This window comes from Delphinapterus leucas, chromosome 4 (assembly GCF_059928025.1).
Source record: "Delphinapterus leucas isolate spDelLeu-1000000601 "Yukka" chromosome 4, BTC_Dleu_Yukka2, whole genome shotgun sequence".
NCBI lineage: Eukaryota > Metazoa > Chordata > Mammalia > Artiodactyla > Monodontidae > Delphinapterus > Delphinapterus leucas.
This window is the reverse complement of record NC_143132.1, coordinates 48,516,509-48,543,711: the sequence shown is the minus strand read 5'-3', so window position 1 is coordinate 48,543,711 and position 27,203 is coordinate 48,516,509. Positions and strand designations below refer to the sequence as shown.

The 27,203-nt window shown below is 40.0% G+C and overlaps 1 protein-coding gene across 1 annotated transcript in view; it reads left to right on the top strand.

The window, feature by feature from the left end:
* The window catches only part of ABI3BP (ABI family member 3 binding protein), a 261,606-nt gene that overhangs the window by 65,622 nt on the left and 168,781 nt on the right, over positions 1-27,203 (top strand). Inside the window, exon 3 of the mRNA XM_089910463.1 lies at positions 25,819-25,887. Within this exon, the coding sequence (XP_089766589.1) occupies positions 25,819-25,887 (69 nt within the window). The remainder of the gene's footprint in view (positions 1-25,818; positions 25,888-27,203) is intronic.

Genomic DNA, 27,203 nt, shown 5'->3' with positions numbered 1-27,203 from the left:
TTCTTTTCATTGTCTAGCTTAAATATGGTTGGTTGTTTAACTCTGGTTCACTATTAAACTGTGAACTTTTTAAAGTCAAAGTTTATGCCTTATTTGGTTATTCATAGCAGGATGACCTACATTGTGTAGATAGGTAATAAATATTGTGGCACTGAATGGAACAGAGTCAAGTCTCTGTAGAATATTTAGGCTGGAGGAGGCCATGAGAGATTGTCTAGTCTAGGCCCTTGTCATCAGGCTAATATATATCTAAACCATCCTAGAACAGATCACTGTGTACCTTAAAGATCTCTAAGCACAAAGCTTCCCAAACTTCTCCTGGAAGGCTATTGCAAGCAGCATTTTTAAAACTCTTACCTTATCCTTTAGATCAATGTGCTCTTTTTATTTATCTCCTTTCTCTTCTAGTATTCTGGTGGAAAAGGAAAAAAACATTCCTCTTAGATATTTCCTTTTCCATCTTTCTTTATGCCAAGGAATCTGTGTGCTTCTACTTTTATTACTTCAAAATGGACTTGCATTTCCAAATTAAATGTTATCCTCTGGTTGCTTAAATTGATTATTTACAGTCTTTTTTAATGATTATGATTGTAGTAATGGCTCTTAAATGATTAAACAGCTGTGTATTAGTTTTCAATTGCCACTATAACAAATTACCACGAACTTGGCGGCTTAAAACATCACAAATTTATTATCTTATAGTTCTGTATGTCAGAAGCCCAATGTGGGTCTCTCTAGGCTAAAGTCAAGGTTGTAGGCAGGGCTGCATTCCTTTCTGGAGGCTCTGAGGGGAGAACCTGTTTCCCTGCTTTTTTGCAGCTTCTAGAGGGGCCCACATTCCTCTTCTACTTTCAAATCTAAAAAACAATACAAATGAATATATATATATATATATATATATATATGTATATATATGTACACACAAAACAGAAAAAGACTCACAGATATAGAAAACAAACTAGTGGTTACCAAAGGGGAAAGGGAAGGGGGCAGGGGCAAGGGATTAAGAGATATGAACTACTATGTATAAAATAGAAAAGCAACAAAGATATATCATACAGCAGAGGAAATTATAGCCATTATTTTATAACTTTTGATGGAGTATAATCTGTAAGAATACTGAATCACTATGCTGTACACTTGAAAGTAATATAATATTGTAAATCAACTATACTTCAATAAAAAAAATCCAACAACATTGGGTCAAACATTGCTCACACCACATCACTCTGATCTCCTCTGCCTTCCCTCTTCCACTTTTAAGGAGCCTCATGATTATATTGAGCCCACCTGGATAATCCAGGCTACTCTCCACATTTTAAGGTCAGTGGATCAACAATCTTAATTGTATCTGCAAAACCTTAATTCTCCTGTGTCATGTAACCTAAGATATTCACAGGTCCTGAAGATGAGGATGCGGGCAGTCTTTGAGGGCTATTATTCTGCCTGGCACAGACTGTATGTTTGAAATTTGTGTCTCTATTCTATTCCCTTTCTGCTACCAATTTACAGTATGGTCATTCTCAATTCTGTTCATCTGTAAAACAGTAATAAAGTCTATTTTTCACAGATGTGCTGTGGGCATGTTAGTGAATTCATGATCATAAAGTGATGAGTTGAAATCCCTTGGGTCCAAGTTGCAAGAGCAAAGAATTTTTATTTCTTTATGGAAAAAAAGTGTCACTTATAACCCCTCTTCTTACTTTATTCTGTAAGAGGATAGTAGTATTTCTTCAGTTGCACCAAACTATACCCAAATATTGTAACTTACTTTCGTTTTCGAAACAAATATTAAGTGTCACTTTGTTTGACTCATTCCACTTCTTGATGTGTTTAAAAGATCCCACCACTGAAGTGAGAAGCTGTTGATCATTCAGAAATATTGAAGTTAACGTTTAGTGATATGTGGACTAAGACTCCTACTAAATAATCATTTATAAGCATTTCTACATTTATTTTAATATCTATCTATCTAGTATTGACAGAGGTATTTTCAAAAGTCACTTGCTGGTCTTACATGTAAAAATAAAAACCATAAAATATTCCCTTTTGCTATTTTGGAAATTAAAATTCATATGAAACGTCTGTAAAACTTTTACTTCTGTAGAATCTTCTAAGGTTTTTGTAGATTAATTGGAGCAGTAGAAAAAGTAGTATTTTCCCAGGTGACTATTAATAACCATTAATGGCCTTGAGTCCTGCAATGATGTGCTAAAATATGATTCTTATATAATAGATCTGCTAGTTTCCCATAACCTTTTTTCCCACATCATGAATGTTCTCATTTCTGGCTTACACATTCAATTTTTGCTTTGTTACTTTTATGTTCAGCTGTTGGTAATTTTGCAAACATCCAAAAAAGGAAAAAAATGAGAATTTTTTGACATTGAATCTTTATAGACTCATACTTCATGATGTTCTCTTGACCTCTGAAAATACTTTAATCGACATCACCTGGGAAGGAAAAAGTTACATTCCATCTGTTTTGTAGAGCAAGTTAAGGAGTTATTTTAGTATCCTTACTGCAAGAAAAGCTTAAATTGGAAAAAAGTCATATATATTTATCACTACCAGGAATTCTGACTTAAGGATTTGTCTTCCAACCAGGTGTTAGGACTTCAAAGGGATATAAGAGGGCAAATTGCTTAATCCTCATGTTCTCACAGCTGCTAACCTTTACATCCACCGCCCTAAGAGAGCAAGTTTCTCACACTGAGCCTCTCAGTTACTCGCCCTGGTTGCCATCTTGCCGGTAACCCCTCAGAGTGATTCCTGCTAGGGAGGAGGCGGACGCGATACCGATAGCCCTGAGGCGCTCTGCCCTGGAGAGATCCTGGACCAGAATGCTAATATCTACATTCTAGGAAAGATCCTTCTCTGCCTGGAGAGGCAGCACCATGTGGGGAAAGAATATGTATGTTTTCAGGGAGACGGACCTGGGTTCAAACTCAACACAACTACTTACTACGGAGTAGTTCTGAGTAAGTCATTGAACTTCTCTCAGTTTCATTTTTTTCATCTATAAAATAGAAAAATAATCATTCAGGAGTGTTGTGAAGACTATAAGTTATTTGTGAAGACTATAAATTATTATGATAAGACTAACATAAACCCTAGCACAGAGTAGGTATGTTTTATAATTTTTGTTAGTTGCTATTATAACAAACTGAGTGGTTTTAGATAATATACCTAACTTTCTGAGCTTTGTTTCAGTTGCTAATAATGAATGGACTAAATCACTGGTAAAGTTTTGGTCAGCTCTAAGATTTTAGCGCTCAGATTAAAAAACCTTAGTCTAAGTAATAGTCCTGTGCTTTCGTTTTCTGTTTTGTTTGTTTATTGGAGGATGCAGTGTCAGTAAAATTGCAGAGGTAGATTGTTTTAGCAGAGCTGTCAGTAACTGAAAAGAAGTAACCATACTACTGTCTATCGCAACTAAGAAGTGTTTTCTTGGAAAGGATAACTCCCCAAACTGATTAAGAAACCAAAGAAGCAAAAGCTAAAACAGTGACACAGCACTCTTGGCGCACACACAAGTGTCTTCCATAGTCACCATCTTTTAGTCCTAAAGGGGGGATTCCCTTTCAGTGCAATTGGCTGAATAGTGTTGTCAGGTGACTCTTATTAGAGTTTCACAGCCGTGGCCTCCAAAGGAGAAGGTGAATCTTCGCAAGAAACAGCTGAAAGGGTTTGGCATCCCTAGATTTCACTTTTCTTGTCTCTGTCTTACAAAGCAATTTTTAGCAAGAACATGGCAAGAATTTTGACCTGTCCTACTAAATATAGATCAAAATAAGACCTTGCCACTGTTTCATTTATTTTAACGGATGGTAGTTTTATCTTAACAAGTTCTTGTAATCATCAGTTTCTTACTCTGACATTTCTTGCTTGCTTTTATTTCACTGGGGAAGATTAATTAAAAAAATGTTTGGATAAAATTTATTTACAATGATTCAGATATGAAAATTATATGCTTATAAGTGCAATTTATATTCCTCTATATTAACACCCCTTACAAGTTTTACCCTTAATTTTTACATTTGAATAGAAAGCAAGAGCAAATGCACAATTTTCTCTCATCCTTGCAGCCCTTAGAACTTCAGCTGTCCTTTTCTCTTCATCATAAAAATATTTAAGCATGCTCTATTCATTTTTATGGAAGTGGGATGAAATACAAAATAATAGATATTCTACTATTTATTACAGGGAAGGATAAATATTACCTAATGACAAAAAACGAGTGAATATTTATTGTAAGTGCCACAAGGAAGGTGATGGTGGATTCACTGAAGAAAAATTGGAGGTTGAAAATAACTGAAGGAACTATATAAGGAATTAATTAAGCTGAAAAATAACTAGTGAAAATGGGCAAGGTAAACTAACAGGAAGAAAAGATACAGTGTCAGCCGTTGAAGCCAGCTCAGTTCTCCTCATCTTTGGCAGAATTAGCAAGAGACTGAGCCGAAAGAGCAAAATAGCCTCCTGCGGTGAATACAAGGTAGTCCCAAAATGCAGATGAAGGATATGATAGTTATGCAGGGGTAGGTAGTAGTATTAGTGCCCTTTTACACATAAGAAAACTGAACCTCTGAGAGTTTTAAGTAAACTTCCCAAAGTGCCTCAGATGGTAAATAGCACCAGGGTTTGAACCCAGGATGTCTGGCTCAAGAACCTGAGCTCTGAAACACTGCACTCTACCGCCTCTCAAAACGTAGGGAATTTTATCTGTTCTTCTACAGCGGAAAGTACACACAAGCCCCTGATTTGTTGCTTCTATAATGTCCTTTATTTTATTCACTTATTTTTTTCTTTTTATAATGTCCTTTAAGTAGTAAACAGACAAAAAGAAAGGCCATGTATCATGGAAGGAGCCATTGGCTACCTAACTCATTAAGGTTTAAATGAGTTAAAATATGTAAAGCAGTTCCTATGTCCCCAAAACTTGGTCTCTTCTACCCATACCACCAACATCATCTTTCCTTATTGTAAGCTGCCCTGTCAAGCCCTACTGCCCCTACTCTTCCTAAGGCCATATCTGGCCAAGGAAGGCAACATTTTTGTCTCTCTCCGTGAATATCCTAGAGGCTAAGCATTTTCTTTGACCATCATTCTTAATAAATTGCTATTTGTTTTTATTTTGGTGTGTCTAGTCTGTTCCCAGACTCTATACAAATAGAAAACTCCCAGGAGCTAAGGACCCTAGAAGCCTTAGATTTCTTTTTCAAGTCCAATGTTGTCATAATTTAGAAGCATGATGAATGAATGAATGGGTGAGAGTCAAGGGAGAGACCCAGGAAGTCTGAAACAGCTGTGGGTCACATTTAAGATGCTTTTTTCTCTTCTGTTTAAAACTATTTCTTACTTAGTTCTTTCTCTGGAAATGGTTTTATCACTGGGAAGTATTTGGCTTTAAATAGTCAAGATTAATCCAGATTTTTCATTAAAATAATAGGAATCTCAGAATCACTTTATTTTCCTCCAAGGTGCAAAATTTAGCAGAACTTGAGTAAGCTTCAAAGGGGAATTTTTAAAGAAATTGGCCTAGTGGGTACCAATTTCTTAATAAATGTTATGCCACCACTGAAACAATTCACCATGAGTTTATACCAGAAAAGCCTTGTTTGATAACATATGCCTATTTCACCTGTTTTAAGATAAAGATAACATCTTTTCAAAGTTCTATTTTTTATAAAAAAAGATAACATCTTTTCAAAGTTCTATTTTTTCTATCGGATTCAACTATAATGTTTCCATGGTCTTCCTGATCTCACCAAACAATAGATAAACTGTCTCCAAATTTATCATTTCTTGGAAATACAATAAAAGAAACTCAATATTCTTATATAAAGCACAACAATTTTTTTCAAAGGTATTGCACAGTGCACTGAGACCAAAATCTAACTTTAAAAAATTTATTCTTAATTATTTCTAGAAGGGTTCCCCAAAATAGCATATGGCCCTTTTGTCATGGGTCAAAAGTATACCCTGTCCCAGATTTATGGCAAGAGGCTTGTTGATGAGAAGTGGTCTTAGAAAGATAGCTGCCAATAGGAGGATAAATTAGAGGGTTATCTGGGACAGATCCTAGATAATGCTTAGACTTTATAATTTCCTTTACTTTTAGGAATGCGTCTCAAAACCAAGGACTACAATCAAATCCTAGTTTCCTAACTACCCATATATTATTTCCTTAAACATTTTACTTTCTCTGGACACAACACTGTCACATACTGATCCCGTCTGAAGTGCTATGCTGCGAGCGCCAGCATTTAGTCACATTCTGGTTTGGATTGTTCCATTTTCATGATTTTGTTTTTGTTTTCACTAGTCTTGTCTCACCAACCAAACAGCTGCTCAGGGTGAGAGCTGACTCTCACCATCCCTCGTGTACTCCATGATCAGGGTCAATAGATCTGTGCGTGTAGGAAATGACTCCCCAGAATTTGCTGGGAGTTTGCTGGGCAGGTCTCCCAGTCAACACAATAAAGTCCTTCTTTGCCTGGGGTAGAAATCTCTAGGAGAAAAAAAATGATGTAACTGGCTTACAGCGTTGACTCTACCCTATTTCTCAGGCCTGGTTATGGTTTATACCTGCTGTTCTGGCTTAATTATTAATGGTGCTCCCATTTCTCTCAAAAGTGTTCCAGTTTAGTTGAAAACTTATGTGCATAATACACACATGGGAGAAAGCCTTGAATTCTTAGCATCGTCCCCCAGTCTTTCATCACCTGATTCCAAGCTAATAGCTCAGCCTTTTCTCTGCCACTGGGGGTACTGCTCAAGGAGAAGAGGTTTGCCACAGGTTTGCCTGATGCATTTCATGAACGAGGCTGAGTGCATAGTAGCTGCTCACCAAATGCTGGAGTGGAAGTTTTCACCAACCCACGAGCTGATGCTTTAATGTCATTGGGCACCTACAACATGCTGGGCCAAGGGCTTTACAGAGATGGGTCATTGATTCCTCACAGCAACCCCTTGATGCAGCTACTATTAGCATCCTCTTCTTCCCAATGAAGACAGTAAATCCCTGAGAAGTGAAGGAGTCTGCAGGTGGCAGCCTGGCTCTAAAGCCCGTGCATTTGACTACCATGCCATAGTGCTTTCCCCATGGCGTTTAAGTGTTATGTAACCTTTGAACCCTACGTACAAACTCGTCTCCTGGGAATTATTCCTGACCCCTCAACCCCCCATGGTAACGCTGACTGAGCATTTAAAAAGAAAGAAAACACCTTGTCGATTTGAAGGCTCTGGTTTACCACCTAATAGTTAACATGATCTAGCTTTATTATTTGAAAGGAAAATATCCAAAGTCCCAACTTTTCAGTCATATTTCCTGTAGAGATAACATTAAAAACCTGATGCATTCACTGGAAAATGTGTGTGTGTGCAGGCTCTCCATCAAGAGCGAGCCCTTGCCAAACATTAAACAAGTTCACAGACAACACCCTACATTAAATTTCTCTGTGGGGTGCACATATAAAACACAGGCAAGGAAAAAACTACCAGCAATGAAGTCAACAGTTTTAATGTCTAACAGGTCTCTAAGCCAGGAAAGGATGGGTACTGGCTGTGACAGCAAGTGGTAGGAGAAAGAGTTCAAGTATTGGTTGCCAGGGTCAGGGAGAGAATTTGTCAGCGCTTGCAAGTGAGGCAGGGTTAGCTTGGGACAGTGGCTGAGTGAGAAGCTCCAGACTGAAAGCCAGGATGACAGGAAATGAGGAATTACCTGGTCCATCTGGGTTGTGGTCTGGATGCGGGGAGGGATTGGGGATGGAGGGGCAGGTCGAGTGTGGCTTCCTGGGCATGTGACCAGTGCACTCAGAGGAGCCCTGCAGTGAAGTTTAATGCTTTGCTGTCTTGGAAATTTTAGTAAGCTTACTTTTCAGTTTTATCTCATCAGTGAGGTGGGATGGGACAACTGGTGTGTGCGCTGAGGGCTTGGCGCCTGGGCTCTTGTCTTTGTCTGCCACTCCCTCCCTTAATTTGCTTCTCAACTGCCTGGTCCCCCACCTGCTGCTGTAGGCCTTCCTCTTCCCATCTCCACTTAGCAACTACTACTGCCCTCCACCTTCCGCAGGGACTTGGGTGTGGATGCAGGGAGGGTCTGGTGGGCACCTCCCCCCTTGGTGACATCTGGCGGGATGTGGTGGCAGCAGTCCCCGCACTGGCTGGCAGTGACACAGTGCGTTAGCTTCTTTCCCACCCCCATTCAGGTAGCTCTGTCCCAGGACTGAGGTTACAATCCCTTGGGGTCTATGGGTTCTGATGGCAGGCCTTTGGGAAAGGGAGACTGGCTTTTTTTGCCCTGGGGGCTAAGGTGTGGGGTAAGGTGCTTTGATGCTGAGGCTGCCTCTGGTGGGAAAGGGTCCCACACAGTCAGGAGAGAGGGGATGGGGGGAGGTGAGGGTTTGCACGCCTCTGCAGGGCACAACATGAAATAGCCAGTAAATACCATGACAGGTCAAGACAGAGTCCATGAAAGAGAGAAAATGTTTTATATTTTGGTGTCTTTAATGTTACTTTTAAAATAGCAGATCCATCGTTTGATTTTTGCATTGATTGGGGTCATAAACTTATGTAGTAAGCACCAGGCGAAGTGTGTATTTTCAGTAGCTTCGCCTCCCCAGCTCTCACCGAAATTATAGGAAAACTCTCAGGAAAAGTTTTCAGCAGTCTTCCACATTGAAATCTGTCGTTGAAATGCTCCTCTGTTTGGAAAAAGGGTGCATCTTTCCTTCCAGACAGCAAACTGAAGAGTGAAGGAGTGTGGCAGAGCTTTCGGGGGTCCACCTTACAGTGTTTAGGAAAAGCCCCTTTGAACCTCTTCCTTCCACCTCCACCTTTTCCACGCCCTCTCTTCTCATCAAAGCTGGGTTGTCATCTCTTATTTAGAGGCTTCACTCTGCAGCACAGAGGTGAGGGGCTGCTTCTCACTGCTGCCATCTGTTCTGAACATACATACCAACATGAGCTTCATGTCAGCTCCCTTCTGTGGTCTATGACTGAACATTCTAGAATCCCACCAATGGCAGATGCTCCTAGTCATTTTTGCATTAGCAGTTGCTCTGCGGTCCAAGGTGGCTGCGCCTTTTATGGATTGTTTAACCTTCACCATTGTCCCACCCTGCTTGGGCGCCAGGGCCCTCAGGCTGCCTCTTAAGGGCTGAGAGAAACCAGAACTGTCTTGGAGCCCCAGGGCACAGCAGAATGCTTTGTCAAAATGGGCATTTGTTCATTTTCCAAGTGATTTTGTAATGTTTAACAGATATAAGGCCTGAACAGTGATTAGTAGGATTTCCTTTAAAATTTGGCTTAAATTACTTTTCAGGTGAAAGGTAAGGATTATCCTTACACACAAAACCACATACTATTTATAAGAAAGAACTTCAAAGGAAAAAAATATCAGTTCTACGGATAGGCTCCTCAAAGACGAATTCAGTGGTTGAAGTTTACCTGCTTTTCAAAAGATTATTTGCTGTTGCTGACAGCTATTTCCCAGACCTATACTTATTTTTCTTTTCTTTCTGCAAAGCATCAAACTTCCTCCATCTTTACTCCAGCCCCAGGCAATAAAAGGGTAGAGAAAAAGATTCGTTCATTCTTTCAGAAAATGTTGTGCAATTACTGTGTTTCTAGGTTTAAAGGTACAGAAATGAACAAAATATGAACTGAATCTGGGCCAGATCCCACGTGATCCTCAGCCCACATCTTCCTGCAGAGGCTTAGAAATACTCTAAAAGGTGGAGGACTTCTATCTGTGATGATTTATGATGCTATAGACGTTCATTTTTATGTACGGCTAAGGGCAGGGTACTAGTAATCTACTTAGTGATTTATTAAAAATTGCTAAACTTCTGTAGTCATAAATTCAGTAAGCATAGTAAATTTAGAGCAGAACTGGCACTACTTATAACTACTGTCTTCTATTTGGACTTCTGGCTTCCATGAGGCTTTGCAAAGCTATGACTTAGCAGGATTTCCCCAGTTTTCCAGAAAAATGCCCCATTAGTGTTTTTCCAAAAGGGACACTGAATGTCCTGAAAGGATGTCAGTGATATTCCTGAGTTGGTCAAGACTATCAAGGGCCACTGTTAGAGCTTGTTAATATGTAATTACTTTAGGGTTACTTAATTATTACAGATGTGTTTTGTGGTGAGCGTTGTTAACACTACCTTTTGACAGGATACATCTGTTGCCTCAGTGATATTTGAGCTTCTCTTTTTCTAGTAACCAGGCTTCAGAATGGATGTGGACTTCGGTTCAAATACAAATCATTTGGGCTTCCCTGGTGGCGCAGTGGTTGAGAGTCCGCCTGCCGATGTAGGGGACGCGGGTTCGTGCCCCGGTCCGGGAAGATCCCACATGCCGCGGAGCGGCTGGGCCCGTGAGCCATGGCCGCTGAGCCTGCGCGTCTGGAGCTTGTGCTCCGCAACAGGAGAGGCCACGGCAGTGGGAGGCCCGTGTACCGCAAATACAAATCATTTGTACCCCATTGCTGAAAGCAGTTTGCTGCTGTGGTGTCAATTTGTTATCCTTACTTGTCACCGGAATGTGAGAATGGGGGTGGGCACAGGGAGCAAGGTTGGTTACAGGACTGAAATTTACAACTGCTTAGAGTAGCCTTTCAAGCCATGAGTAGACAAGTAGCATTTTATGGTCTTTTTATCCTCCAACCCCCTCACCAGACTGCACCCCTCTCTCAGCGAGACTGCTCTCTTCCAGCCCTCCTTCATGGACCAGCAGGTGAGGGAACAGTGTCTGCAGCAAGGGCAAGGCAGCTGAGACAGAACTGCAGCACCAAGGGCCCCCCTGAAGCTCTGTTTGCTTACCCGCAAAGTGGCCGCACTTAAGATTGTGCTTTTTAAGAACTGAATAGTCCGCGAGTGGGACTCTCTGCCTGGGCTTAAAACAGAAGGAGGCTTTTCAAGGGTAATTTTCAAACAGACATTACTCAGTGTTGATGAAATAAGGCACAGGAGCTGTCTGCCAAATGTTAGAAGATAAAGGGAATACTTAAATCTGGATTGTACCCCTCAGGTCAGATTACAGCTAAGTGTGGCATGTGGATGCTTGCAGATGCAGAGAAAAACTAATGGTTTTCTATATGGAGATTTCCATGACCATAGATTTTTTTTTCAGATTTGTGGATGATGTTGTACTTAATAGGAGTCTTATGATATGCCACATTGATTGCCAATAAAATAGTTACCTGAGCTTATCAAATCCTAAAGTACCTTTAACTATAAATCGTACCACTATTTTATATAAATCATACCACTATTTTATATAAATCGTACCACTATTTTATATAAATCGTACCACTATTTTATATAAATCGTACCACTATTTTATATAAATCTAAGAAAGAATAAAGCTGCTGATTAATGACACTGCTTTTGCATCCCTGGGGCTTGTGAGGGAGCTTCCTTTGACTCATTGATACATAAATTTTTTTTTAACATCTTTATTGGAGTATAATTGCTTTACAATGGTGTGTTAGTTTCTGCTTTATAACAAAGTGAATCAGCTATACACATACATATATCCCCATATCTCCTCCCTCTTGCGCCTCCCTCCCACCCTCCCTATCCCACCCCTCTAGGTGGTCACAAAGCACCCAGCTGATCTCCCTGTGCTATGCGGCTTCTTCCCACTAGCTATCTATTTTACATTTGGTAGTGTACATAAGTCCATGCCACTCTTTTACTTCATCCCAGCTTACCCTTCCCCCTCCCCATGTCCTCAAGTCCATTCTATACATCTGCCTCTTTATTCCTGTCCTGCCCCTAAGCTCTTCAGAACCTTTTTTTTTTTTTAGATTCCATATATATGTGTTAGCATATGGTATTTATTTTTCTTTCTGACTTACTTCACTCTGTATGACAGTCTCTAGGTCCATCCACCTCACTACAAATAACTCAATTTCGTTTCTTTTTATGGCTAATATTCCATTGTATATATGTGCCACATCTTCTTTATCCATTCATCTGTCGATGGACGCTTAGGTTGCTTCCATGTCCTGGCTATTGTAAATAGAGCTGCAGTGAACATTGTGGTACATGATTCTTTTTGAATTATGGTTTTCTCAGGGTATATGCCCAGTAGTGGGATTGCTGGGCCATATGGTAGTTCTATTTTTAGTTTTTTAAGGAACATCCATACTGTTCTCCATAGTGGCTGTATTAATTTACATTCCCACCAACAGTGCAAGAGGGTTCTTTTTTCTCCATACCCTCTCAGCATTTATTGTTTGTACTTTTTTTTTTTTTGTGGTATGTGGGCCTCTCACTGTTGTGGCCTCTCCCGTTGCGGAGCACAGGCTCTGGACGCGCAGGCTCAGCGGCCATGGCTCACGGGCCTAGCTGCTCCGTGGCATGTGGGATCTTCCTGGACCGGAGCACAAACCTGTGTCCCCTGCATCGGCAGGCGGACTCTCAACCACTGCACCACCAGGGAAGCCCTGTTTGTAGATTTTTCGATGATGACCATTCTGACTGGTGTGAGCTGATACCTCACAGTGGTTATGATTTACATTTCTCTAATGATTAATGATATTGAGCATCCTTTCATGTGTTTGTTGGCAATCTGTATATCTTCTTTGGAGAAATGTCTATTTAGGTCTTCTGTCCAAGGGTTGGGTTGGGTTGTTTGTTTTTTTTGATATTGAGCTACGTGAGCTGCTTGTGAACTTTGGAGATTAATCCTTTGTCAGCTGCTTCATTTGCAAATATTTTCTCTTATTCTGAGGGTTGTCTTTTTGTCTCGTTTATGGTTTCCTTTGCTGTTCAAAAGCTTTTAAGTTTCATTAGGTCCCATTTATTTTTGTTTTTATTTCCATTTCTCAAGGAGGTAGGTCAAAAAGGATCTTACTGTGATTTATGTCATAGAGTGTTCTGCCTACGTTTTCCTCTAAGAGTTTTATAGTGTCTGGCCTTCCATTTAGGTCTTTAATCCATTTTGAGTTTACTTTTGTGTATGGTGTTAGGGAGTGTTCTAATTTCATTCTTTTACATGTACCTGTCCAGTTTTCCCAGCACCACTTATTGAAGAGTCTTTTCTCCATTGTATATTCTTGCCTCCTCTATCAAAAATAAGGTGACCATATGTGTGTGGGTTTATCACTGGGCTTTCTATCCTGTTCCATTGATCTATATTTCTGTTTTTGTGCCAGTACCATACTGTCTTGATTATTTTAGCTTTGCAGTATAGTCTGAAGTCCGGGAGCCTGATTCCTCCAGCTCTATTTTTCTTTCTCAAGGTTGCTTTGGCTATTTCGAGTCTTTTGTGTTTCCATAAAACTTGTGAAATTGTTTGTTCTAGTTCTGTGAAAAATGCCCGTGGTAGTTTGATAGGGATTGCATTGAATCTGTAGACTGCTTTGGGTAGTATAGTCGTTTTCACAATGTTGATGCTTCCAATTCAAGAACATAGTATATCTCTCCATCTGTTTGTATCATCTTTAATTTCTTTCATCAGTGTCTTATAGTTTTCTGCATACAGGTCTTTTGTCTCCTTAGGTAGGTTTATTCCTAGGTATTTTATTTTTGCTGCAATGGTAAATGGGAGTGTTTCCTTAATACCTCTTTCAGATTTTTCATCATTACTATATAGGAATGCAAGGTATTAATGTGCATTAATTTTGTATCCTGCTACTTTACCAAATTCATTGATCAGCTCTAGTAATTTTCTGGTAACATCTTTAGGATTCTCTATGTTTAGTATCATGTCATCTGCAAACAGTGACAGCTTTACTTCTTCGTTTTCTATTTGGATTCCTATTTATTTCTTTTTGCTATGGCTAAAACTTCCAAAACTATATTGAATAATAGTGGTGAGAGTGGACAACCTTGTCTTGTTCCTGATCTTAGAGGAAATGGTTTCAATTTTTCACCATTGAGAATGATGTTTGCTGTGGGTTTGTCATATATGACCTTTATTATGTTGAGGTAAGTTCCCTCTATGCCTACTTTCTGCAGGGTTTTTATCATAAATGGGTGTTGAATTTTGTCGAAAGCTTTATCTTCATCTATTGAGATGATCATATGGTTTTTACCCTTCAATTTGTTAATATGGTTTATCACATTGATTGATTTGCATATATTGAAGAATCCTTGCATTCCTGGGATAAACCCCACTTGATCATGGTGTATGAGCCTTTTAATGTGTTGTTGGATTCTGTTTGCTAGTATTTTGTTGAGGATTTTTGCATCTATGTTCATCAGTGATATTGGCCTGTAGTTTTCTTTCTTTCTGACATCATTGTCTGGTTTTGGTATTAGGGTGATGGTAACCTCGTAGAATGAGTTTGGAAGTGTTCCTCCTTCTACTATATTTTGGAAGAGTTTGAGAAGGATAAGTGTTTCTAGCTCTTCTGTAAATGTTTGATAGAATTCACCTGTGAAGCCATGTGGTCCTGGGCTTTTGTTTGTTGGAAGATTTTTAATCACAGTTTCAATTTCAGTGCTTGTGATTGGTCCGTTTATATTTTCTATTTCTTCCTGGTTCAGTCTTGGAAGGTTGTGCTTTTCTAAGAATTTGTCCATTTCTTCCAGGTTGTCCATTTTATTGGCCTATAGTTGCTTGTAGTAATCTCTCATGATCCTTTGTATTTCTGCAGTGTCAGTTGTTACTTCTCCTTTTTCATTTCTAATTCTGTTGATATGAGTCTTCTTTTTTCTCTTGATGAGTCTGGCTCATGATTCATCAATTTTGTTTATCTTCTCGAAGAACCAGCTTTTAGTTTTATTGATCTTTGCTATCGTTTCCTCCATTTCTTTTTCATTTATTTCTGATCTGATCTTTATGATTTCTTTCCTTTGCTAACTTTGGGGCTATTTTGTTCTTCTTTCTCTAATTGCTTTAGGTGCAAGGTTAGGTTGTTTATTTGAGATGTTTCTTGAGGTAGGATTGTATTGCTATAAACTTCCCTCTTAGAACTGCCTTTGCTGCATCCCATATGTTTTGGGTCATCGTGTTTTCATTGTCATTTGTTTCTAGGTATTTTTTGCTTTTCTCTTGGATTTCTTCAGTGATCTCTTGGTTATTTAATAGTGTATTGTTTAGCCTCCATGTGTTTGTACTTTTTTTTACTGATTTTTTCCTGTAATTGATATCTAGTCTCGTAGCATTGTGGTCAGAAAAGATACTTGATACAATTTCAACTTTCTTAAATTTACCAAGGCTTGATTTGTGACCAAAGATATGATCTATCCTGGAGAAGATTCCATGAGCACTTGAGAAGAAAGTGTATTCTGTGGTTTTTGGATGGAATGTCCTGTAAATATCAATTAAGTCCATCTTGTTTAATGTATCATTTAAAGCTTGTGTTTTCTTATTTATTTTCATTTTGGATGATCTGTCCATTGGTGAAAGTGGGGTGTTAAAGTCCCCTACTATTATTTTGTTACTGTCGATTTCCCCTTTTATGGCTGTTAGAAATAGCCTTATGTATTGAGGTGCTCCGATGTTGGGTGCATAAATATTTACAATTGTTATATCTTCTTCTTGGATCGATCCCTTGATCATTATGTAGTGTCCTTCTTTGTCTCTTGTAGTAGTCTTTATTTTAAAGTCTATTTTGTCTGACCTGAGAATTGCTACTCAGCTTTCTTTTGATTTGCATTTGCATCAAATATCTTTTTCCATCCCCTCACTTTCAGTCTGTATGTGTTGCTAGGTCTGAAGTGGGTCTGTTGTAGACAGCACATACACAGGTCTTGTTTTTGTATCCATTCAGCCAGTCTCTGTCTTTTGGTTGGAGCAGTTAATCCACTTACATTTAAGGTAGTTATCAATATGTATGTTCCTATTACCATTTTCTTAATTGTTTTGGGTTTGTTGTTATAGATCTTTTCCTTCTCTTGTGTTCCCTGCCTAGAAAAGTTCCTTTAGCATTTGTTGTAAAGCTGGTTTTGTGGTGCTGATTTCTCTTAGCTTTTGCTTGTCTATAAAAGTTTTACTTTCTCCGTCGAATCTGAAGGAGATTCTTGCTGGGTGGAGCCATCTTGATTTTAGGTTTTTCTCTTTCATCACTTTAAATATGTCTTGCCACTCCCTTCTGGCTTGCAGAGTTTCTGCTGAAAGATCAGCTGTTAACCTTATCGGGATTCCGTTGTATGTTATTTGTTGTTTTTCCCTTGCTGCTTTTAATATTTTTTCTTTGTATTTAATTTTTGACTGCTTGATTAATATGTGTCTTGACATGTTTCTCCTTGGATTTATCCTCTATGGGACTGTCTGCACTTCCTGGAGTTGATTGACTATTTCCTTTCCCATATTTGGGAAGTTTTTAATTCTCATCTCTTCAAATATTTTCTCAGTCTCTTTCTTTTTCTCCTCTTCTTCTGGAACCCCTACAATTCGAATGTTCATGCATTTAATGTTGTCCCAGAGGTCTCTGAGACTGTCCTCAATTCTTTTCATTCGTTTTTCTTTATTCTGCTCTGCGATAGTTATTTCCACTATTTTGTCTTCCAGGTCATTTATCCGTTCTTCTGCCTCAGTTATTCTGCTATTGATTCCTTCTAGAGAATTTTTAATTTAATTTATTGTGTTGTTTATCATTGTTTGTTTGCTCTTTAGTTCTTGGTCCTTGTTAAATGTTTCTTGCATTTTGTCTATTCTATTTCCAAGATTTTGGATCATCTTTACTATCATTATTCTGAATTTTTTTCAGGTAGACTGCCTATTTCCTCTTCATTTATTTGGTCTGAGGGGTTTTTACCTTGCTCCTTCATCTGCTGTGTGTTTCTCTGTCTTCTCATTTTGCTTAACTTACTGTGTTTGGGGTCCCCTTTTCGCAGGCTGCAGGTTTGTAGTTCCCATTGTTTTTGGTGTCTGCCCCCAGTGGGTATGGTTGGTTCAGTTGGTTGTGTAGGCTTCCTGATGGTGGGGACTAGTACCTGTGTTCTGGTGGATGAGTCTGGATGTTGTCTTTCTGATGGGCAGGACCATGTCCGGTGGTGTGTTTTGGGGTGTCTGTGACCTTATTATGATTTTAGGCAGCCTCTCTGCTAATGGGTGGGGTTGTGTTCCTGTCTTGCTAGTTGTTTGGTATAGGATGTCCAGTCCTGTCACTTGCCATTTGTTGAGTGGAGCTGGGTCTTAGCATTGAGATGGAGATCTCTGCGAGAGCTCTCACCGACTGCTATTACATGGGGCCAGGAGGTCTCTGGTGGACCAGTTTCCTCAACTCAACTCTCCCACCTCAGAGGCACAGGCCTGACACCTGGCCGGAGCACCAAAACCCTGTCAGCCACATGATTTTCAGGATGTCTGAGGTCTTCTGCCAGCATTCAGTATGTGTTCTGTAGGAGTTGTTCCACATGTAGATGTATTTCTGATGTATCTGTGGGGAGGAAGGTGATCTCCACGTCTTACTCCTCTGCCATCTTGAAGCCATCTCCCGATACATAAATTTTATATTATCTATTTTTTGTAAAAACAGATGATTTTATTTTTAATAAATTCTTTGTTAGAATAGCTTTATGTTTAAGAAAAGTTGCAAGTATAAGACAGAATTTCTGTGTACTTGACATTCAATTTCTCCTATTCACATCTTAGGTTAATATGGTACATTTGTCACAGCTAAGGAACCAGTATTGATACATTATTAGCTAAAGTCCACAATTGATTTGATTTCCTCCATTTTAACCTAAGATCTTGTTCCATTCCAAAGTCCCATGCAGGACACCACATCACACCTAGTCATGTCCCCTTAGGCTCCTGTAGACTCAATCTCCCAGACTTTCCTTGGTTTTGATGACCTTAATGGTTTGGAGGAATCGTGGTTAGGTATTTTGTAGAATGTCTTTCAGTTTAGTTTTGTCTGATGTTTCTTCTCATGTTTAGACTGGGGTTTTGGGGAGGAAGAGGTGTATTACTTTAAAAAATATATTAAAAGGAAAGTAAGCAAAAGAAAAATTACTGCTAAATATTCTTCACCTTGAGAATCCAACTCTCATGCCTCACCCTTCAACTCAGAGCTATCAGTAGCCTTGTTTTTCTACCACATCACTCTGTGCCAGCATGAACAGTGGTTAGGCCATGTTTTAGAAACACTGCTCCCCTGGGTTTCCTTCTAAATCACTGACCCTCTTCAGCCAGTTACTTTATTTATTTATTTTTTTTGCGGTACGCGGGCCTCTCACTGTTGTGGCCTCTCCCGTTGCGGAGCACAGGCTCCAGACGCGCAGGCTCAGTGACCATGGCTCACGGGCCTAGCCACTCTGCAGCATGTGGGATCTTCCCGGACCGGGGCACGAACCCGTGTCCCCTGCATTGGCAGGCGGACTCTCAACCACTGCGCCACCAGGGAAGCCCTTCAGCCAGTTTTGAAGCTTTTCCTTTCTTGACCTTACTGGAAGGTGTCAGGCAGTGGCAGCAAGGACCAAACTGCCCCTGGCCAATGTACCATGACACTGACTGTTAAATGTATTTGAAAGATTTCAAAAGCTGGGGAAAAAGTATGTCTTAGAACCAATGAAGTATGGTATTCTGAACTTTTAATATGCCATTTCCTATAAAACAGCTTTATATTGAATATTGTCAAATTACCATTTGGGGTTCAGACATAAATATGTTGATGTTATGTCTCCAGATCAAATTAAAACCAGTCAACTTCCACCTGCTAGATTCATGAAAAGTTGAATATCTTTTCCTTAAGACTCTATCACTGCCCCCACGGTTTTCAAAATCCCAAGGAGCTGGTACAGTCCCGATGAAGGCCCATCCAACTTCTGCATGCTGTATGGCTTAATTGCATTCAAGACCACCTCGCCTGCACTAAGCCCTGTTGTCGGCTGGTCCTCCACCACCGTATCAGGTGCCTGCTGGCCAAAATCCCTGCATGGGCGGGCACAGCTGCTCAGAGGAGACCCGTTCTGTGAACAAGCCTCTGGCTCAGTGCCCAGTGTTCTCCTTGGCAGGTTTCCAGGGCGGCAGCTCAAGGGTCTTACTCTCCAGCCCATCCTAAGACTCCGTCTACCTCCGGAGAGCAGGAGGAGATTCCAGCCTCCACTGGGGACCCAGAGGGAGTTGTCTCCCTCCTGTTTGGGGATGAACCGAGGATTAAGCCTCAGTGTTGTTGTTGGTGGTGGTGTTGTTTTGCGGTACACGAGCCTCTCACTGTTGTGGCCTCTCCCGTTGCGGAGCACAGGCTCCAGACGTGCAGGCTCAGCGCCCATGGCTCACGGGCCCAGCCGCTCCGTGGCATGTGGGATCTTCCCGGACTGGGGCACGAACCCCTGTCCCCTGCATCGGCAGGCGGACTCTCAACCACTGCGCCACCAGGGAAGCCCCCTCAGTGTTGTTTTTAAACGTCCAAATCACGATAGAAACAGTCTGGCCTCCTTTTTTTTTAATCAAAAATAAATCTGACTACTGACAAAAGGTGTTTATGGACTGTCTTTAACAGGCTCAAAATTACTTGGAAATTGATTTTGAAACTTCTCTCTGGGCCTTGAACAGTGTCTGGGATGATGTCCACCTTCCCTGATTGAGTCCAGAGGGTCCCAGATCTTTAAAGCAAAACGGTGAGAGCAGAGTGGTGCCTGGCCCTCTCCTGCTAGAGTAAAGCCTGCACACCCTCCACAGATCTGGTCTCTGACAGGATGTTTGCAAGCCAGCTGTCTTTAGCTTATGGAGAAGGTGGCTGTCTGTATATTGTGATTTCAGGGACAGAAGAAAGGAATTAGGAAGGATGCTAGGCCAAAAGATTCTCCCCATTGGTTACTTGATGCCATGTATATATTTAGTAGAGGACATATGCTTGTCTTTTATGTAACTAAAATAGAACAGATCATGAGTAGGGGTAGTGTATTAATATGAATTCACTCATGCTAAGTTGTAAATAGTTGCTTTTGTGATCCTCTCTAAGAACAAATGAAAATAAGATTGATGAGGATTACCACATCTGGTAAAGAGATAGTCAAAGAGGGAAATGGACATGGAAGCTTAAATCTGGGGCCTTCATAAGCAAGTTTGTTCTAACTCACAATTCTGGTAAGCTTGGCTTTAGGTGTAAATATTCCAGTAATGCTTCCAATCCACTGCCTCGGTTTATATATTCCTACATCATTGGAGTAAAAGAATATGTAATATAATTGGTTACATCATTCTTTGTTTATTTTCCTAATCCATGTCTCAGGCACTCAATAAAAATGCTGAAGCAGGTTACAAAATAAAATCCTAGTGTAACATTTAAAAATATTTAGTAATAAAAGGGACAGAATAATGAGGGTTCAATATTCTGATAAAGCCAGGGAGTTACTCAACAGAAATGTATGTTTAGGGTCCTGCATGTTTAAAAAACGTGGTTCAGATATTTTACAGTAGGTTTTATCATATTGAGGAAGTATTCCATTAAATCCATATTAATTAAGGATTGATGTTGAATTTTGTCAAGTGCCTTTTCAGCACTTGTGGAAAGCGGTGCTTTCTTTTCTCTTTACGTTCCTGGAATAAACTACACTTGGCTGTAATGTACTATTATGTGCTGCCAGATTCAGCTTGTCAGTATATTTTACAGGATTTTTTGCATTGATATTTGTGAGCAAGTATTGTTAAAGAAAAATTATTCAGTGACACTTGTTAAAGATGGTAAGGAACACTTTATTCAAGGGGGAGGGGGTTCTTGTGATAGATACAGGGAAAATTGCAGTGTTGTCTTGTAGTGAGGGAGAGAAATTGGGCTCAACTCCAAATATAACAAGGAAAAGTGGGAATTATAGCTAAGGAGCAGAGTAGGAGTGAATGGATGGAAAATTACTAAAAGGAAACATCAGGGGTCAGGGAGGATTCTGGCGAAACTGACCTAACAGGGTTCTTGATGAAGACAGGCCAGGGTGATCAGATATCATCTGTGAGATGGAGGGTGATGAGGAACTTGATTGGATACCAAGTGTAATCAAGTATGGAAGATGGCGGATTCTGGCACAACTGTCTCAGGATTCCTGCTCTAATTGGACAATGCAGAAATGAACACAGAAGCCCAAATGTCAGAGCCTAGTTGAGCAAGAGCTCAGAAGAGCCTGGTAAGAGTTTGGTCAAGAGAGAGAATCTTTGTCAGGGTGGGGTGTAATTTTCTTTTTTAGTGAAATTTTTGCATTTTGAAATCTTTGCTTGTTTTAAAAAAAAAACGGTTTTGGGCTTCCCTGGTGGCACGGTGGTTGAGAGTCTGCCTGCTAATGCAGGGGACACGGGTTCGAGACCTGGTCTGGGAGGATCCCACATGCCGCGGAGCAACTGGGCCCGTGAGCCACAACTACTGAGCCTGTGCGTCTGGAGCCTGTGCTCTGCAACAAGAGAGGCCGCCATAGTGAGAGGCCCGCGCACTGCGATGAAGAGTGGCCCCCGCTTGCCACAACTAGAGAAAGCCCTCGCACAGAAACGAAGACACACACAGCAAAAATAAATAAATTAATTAATAAACTCCTACCACCAACATCTTCTTTAAAAAAACAAAACAAAAACGGTTTTGAACATTTTCCTTTTAAAATATGTCCTCAGGGCTCATAGGACACAAAATTCTGCTTTTAAGAAATCATCATTATGATTGCTAACATTAAATTAGCACTTTCTGTGAATAATCATTACTAAAACCTCTATGAGCCCAGGTACTATGAGTTTTCAATTTTGCATGTGAGGAACTAGGTGCCCTGATGTTAAGTATTTTTCCTTGTACTAGCAACTAACTGAGCAAGATTTGATTGCAGGCTCCAGGGTCCATGCTCTTACCCAGAAATTTAGTCTGTGATGAAACCAAACTGTTAAAAAGATGACAGGGGTAAAGTACATTATTTTGTTTGTTCAGGTCCCTTACCTGATTTCCTTTAGGATCATCCTGGCTTATTTTGTTTCTTTTGTGGAAACTCTCATGGCAGGAAAAGGAGAAAAAACCTCACTATGACACCATCCTGAAGTAGTGTGGCTTGCAATGCAAATGTCCCCTAACAAAAATGTGAGAATTAGGATTTTTTGAGCAGAGCGAGTATGGGAAGATTATTTGTGTTACCAAAAAATCTAGGACTTTATAAAGAATTTCAATAGTAGATTTCCTTAAACAGGAAGCTGTCTGTATCCTCCACCACAGGGCATTCAAAATATGAAGCAAATTAGATTTAATTAGTCTGCAACATTGTCAGGAATGGAAAAATTGTCAAGGTAACTGCATTCTATACATTTTCTTAAAATTTCTTAATAATACACATTCTCTAAAAAGTAGTTGATTTTGGCATGTGTTGCCAAAATTTCTGATCAGGCTACAGTGTATATATTTCCAGGCTACTACAAATCCACAAAGAATTTCATAGTGCAGAACAGAAATAGAAATCTTGTTTTTCAGTTCTATTTTTCCACGTCTGTGTTCCCAACTGAGTGTAAAGACTACTGAAATGTGTGAATTTGGAAGTTTTTAATGAGAGTGAGAGCCAGCATATGCACCCAAGTCCCGACATCTGTTCCAATTTGTAATTGGCTGTAACAGCCTATGCTCTATGCAGAATGACTGTGATCATAACAAAAATTACGTTTAAATTGCTCATGTAACCATATGTCTCGGATCATGGCACTGTCTTTAGCTTCTATGTGTGTTATTTTTCTTGTACTTCAGGCCTTTTTTTTAAAAACACTGAGGTATAGTTGAATTAACGTGTATCAAGGAAGGAAATAAAAGGCTAACTCTAAGAGACTCTGCCACAATGAGAACAATTTAAGAAAAATGGGATTTAGCTTTGTTTTCTAGAAGTGAGTTCCAGAGACTTATTAAAAGGGCATTTTGGGGACAAGATTAAGAGCTACATAATTTGCAGGGCCAAGTGCAAAATAAAAACACAGGGTCCATGGCTCAAAAACCAGGAAAAAATGTCATTAAAGGTACTAAAATATAAAGTTTTTTCCACAGTTTCTCAACTTGTCATGGTGCTATTTTATTTGCTATTTAAGGTCATTTAAGTAAAGAAAAATGACGAGTAAATTATTAGTATTTCTTTATATTGTGCAGTGCTAGTTTTAAATGCAAATGTAAGATCCTTTAAGTCCTAAGCAGAATCACTAAAATGACACAATTTGTATTTTGTATTTCATGCATACGTACTTTATTCTTGCCACACTAGTGGAAAGGCACAGAACTCAACTTTTTGATACTTGCTCATTCTACTAATACCCTCTGCCTTCCACTTACTCACGAGTGAGGGAGAACTGGAAACAAAAGGAAGCAGGGGTTTCTCTAGCTTTTCCTGTCCCTCTGTGTCCTAATTTTCAGCGTCAGTGTCTGGCTAATACAGGAAAGGAACATGAATGAGAAAGGACATGATAGGATTCTTTGGTCATTTTTGTTTCTTAAAATGCTGTTGCCTTCTTTCTGCATTTGAAGCAAGTTCTGGTTCAAATGGAAGTGTGACCTCACGAGGCTGTCGGTTTCCCTTCCACAGACCCTTACTCAGTGGTAGATGTAATACGCTTACCTTATTTGACCTTTGAGTCTTACTGGACTCCCACACGACATGGGCCCTTTGGAATGCTATGCTAATGGGTACCTAGAATGCTATACATGGATGGAAGGAAGTGCAGACATGCATTATTGTTCTCATCTGCTCTGCTCACACTCATGCTCCATTATCCCATTGGACAGCCCTTATAAAACATGAATTCAAAGATAAAAGTATTAAGAATTTCATGATGGTGACAGCAGGATATTAAACCAAGCGTGGGACTCTTCTGAACATGGGGCCCATGTGACTGTACATGCTGCCCATGAGGCTGACCCTGCCTCAGTGACCTCATCTACAAATTGGGATGAGAATAGTTCTTGTCAGGTAGGATTGCCATGAGGAGTAACTGAATTATGAATACAGTGTATCCAGCACATAGGAAGTACTCAACACACAGTAGTTTCTTAATACCTATATTGCTCTATATCCCAAATAAAACCAGGAAATGGTTATTATATTGTTACTAGAGAACTTGATTTAAGTTGAGCTTTTCCTTATATAAGCTCCACTAAGCAAGATATGCTTTCAAACACATGAGACTGAAACACAGAGAACGCTCCTTTATCTGTATTGTGGTTATTAGGCACCAATGCGATCAATGAGCAAAGCTCTGAGGTCAATTCAAGAGGTTACCTGGTTTATCTTTTGCAGTGGCAATTACCGCAGCAGGTTATAGCAAATAGGGCCTGGTGAGGTGTCCAGGAAAAAGACAAAGGCTTGAGTCATTAAACATGGTTGAAGGCCAGGTTGTCTCTGGCTGAGAATGAGGTCAGCCCCATAAAGCCTTGGGCTTCAAACACATGGAGGGGAGATATTTGAAAGAAAACAAAGACGTGAGCTCCGTCTGAGCAAGTAGGAGTTAACTGTGATTGACTACAGCATCCGGATGAAGTGTGGTGTAGAATGAGTTCCAGGATCCAGAGTTACTGAAGAAATATAGTAGATAATACACATCAATCAATTGATTAATCCAATAGAGCTGCTTATAAAATGCTATTTTATATGCCCAGAGTGTATTTGGCTTATTTATACACTGTGTATAGACCAACCATTCCTCTTTTTTTTTTTGCCGTACGTGGGCCTCTCACTGTCGTGGCCTCTCCCGTTGTGGAGCACAGCCTCCGGACGTGCAGGCTCAGTGGCCATGGCTCACGGGCCCAGCCGCTCCACAGCATGTGGGATCTTCCCGGACCGGGGCACGAACCCGTGTCCCCTGCATCGGCAGGCGGACTCTCAACCACTGCGCCACCAGGGAGGCCCCAACCATTCCTCTTGAAAACATCAATTTTAAAAACTTTGATAAATTATCAGCCCCTGATTGAGTTAACACATATTGATTGTCTAAATATCATTTTATTTAAAACCTAAATATTTTAATTTTTATTTTTTTTACTGTCCACATTTTAATTTTTATATTTTTAGGTTGTTAAAATTTATTGAAGTGTATTTGATTTACAATGTTGTGTTTAATTTCTGCTGTACAGCAAAGTCACTCAGTTATACATACACGTATTCTTGTTCATATTCTTTCCCATTATGTTTATCACAGGGTATTGAATATAGTTCCCTGGGCTATACAGTAGGACCTTGTCATTACTATTCAATGTTTTGATGAATACAGACACCTGTGTACCTTAATATTGTCAAGATACCAGCCCACAGATTTCCCTCATAAAACCTCAATCTTTTTAAAAGAGATTCTCTATTTTCCATTGGTATATTTTAGGTGAAAATTATACCAACTTAAATTGTGATTTTGTTTAAAAATTGTTCATGAAAATGATTGATTGGATGTGATAACAGACTGAAATGCAAACAGGATAAAAAAAAATAGGTAGGATGTTACGAATATTCAGATTCCCAAGAAAGTGAGCAATTTCAGATCATTCAACAGGTGAGACTCTTGTGTCCTGCACAAGTATGATTTTCCTTCTCTGACTTTGAAGCACCAGACTGACCCTCTGTGAGGAGTAGGATAACAAAAGAAATATGATCTGATTTTTAAAAAGGTCTCTTCGCAGAGCAAAGGACTGATGAAAATGTGGCATGAAATCTGTGTCTAGCATAATTCTTTTAAGACTTCTCCCTGACCCCTGTCCATGGGGTTTTGAAAATCTGGATTTAATTTTCATTTTAAAAACTTAATGGCCTGGACTATCCCGAGAAATTTGAACTTTCTGAATTCCTGGGCCCTCTCACCCACCCGTGCTGTGGTTACGATGACTAAAGCTGACTAAAGCTGGGAACACTGAGTCAGGAATGGGTTTGCTGTCGTGAACGCTGTTTGTTCGCAAAGAATCTTACTGATAAATAATGTTACTGTTTCCAGATGCTGAGCCTAAATATCTGATAGTCGTGCGGCCCGCTCCTCCTCCCAGCCAAAAGAAGTCATGCTCAGGTATTTTTGTTGATTTTTTTTTTTTTAGTTAACTTTAAAGCATGCCTTTTCATCTCTTTTCTACCCACAAAGACCACGTGGCTTGGGGATGTCTCAGGAGTATAGGTTAGAAGATGTACCATGCCCAGCAGACCCCCGTCAACGCAACCCTGCTTGGGGAGTAGCATAGCCTGGTGGGAGAGGCTCTTGGGGTCTTTTCCAGCCTCACCACATACAAACTGTAGGGATTGAGGCAAATTATTGAACCTCTCTGTGCCTCCATTCTGACGTATGGTAGGGTCTGCGTGAGGATTAAATGAGTCCACAAATACGCAACACATAGGACAGGCCTGGCCCAGAGCAAGTGCTCATTTAGAGTTAACTCCTGTTGGCCTGTCTCTATTTTGTAATGTGTGAACTAAAGCCCTCTCTTGTGCCTTTCAGATTTTTTAGGGCAAAATTTGATGTCTAACCTTTGCTGAAGGAAACTGTTGACATTTCAAAAGCATAACTCATTTACGTGTGTGTTAAATGGGTTGGAACTTGGATTTTATTTACACCTCTTCCTTCTAAATCTCTTGTATTTAGTCAAACATAGAAAATAGGACTTCTTTCATAAAACAGCAGTGCAACACCCATCTTCCCAGGGCTAGGGAGACTTAAAACAGGAAAGTAGATACCATATGTATAAAAAAGTAGAAACATTTCTGCATGACTAAGGAAGATTAAAATCCTATGTTGTCCTGGGACTTCCCTGATGGGGCCGTTCTGCCCGCCAATGCAGGGGACATGGGTTCGATCCCTGGTCCAGGAAGATCCCACATGCTGCGGAGCAACTAAGCCTGCGCGCCACAACTACTGAGCCCACACATCCTAGAGCCCATGGGCCACAACTACTGAGCCCATGTGCTGCAACTACTGAAGCCCGCGTACCTAGAGCCCATGCTCCGCAACAAGAGAAGCCACCACAATGAGAACACTGCATAGCACAACGAAGAGTAGCCCACACTCGCCACAACTAGAGAAAGCCCGCATGCAGCAACGAAGACCCAACGCAGCCCCCCAAAAAAATCCTATGTTGTCCCAATTTCACTGCTAAAATTTCTTCTCAGATCAAATAAGGAAGCCGTTGCTATTATGAAGGACTGATAGAACTATAAATATGCTTTTAACATCTGATGTCACATCTTACTACTCTAGATAAAGTTGATCATACTACTTTTCTTTTCTTTTTCATGTTCTAATGTGAACTGTTCTCAAAATAATTATTTCCTAATCATATTTGTCTTTTACAGTACTCTGGTTGCCACACAGAAAAAAGAATCTTTCTTAAAGGG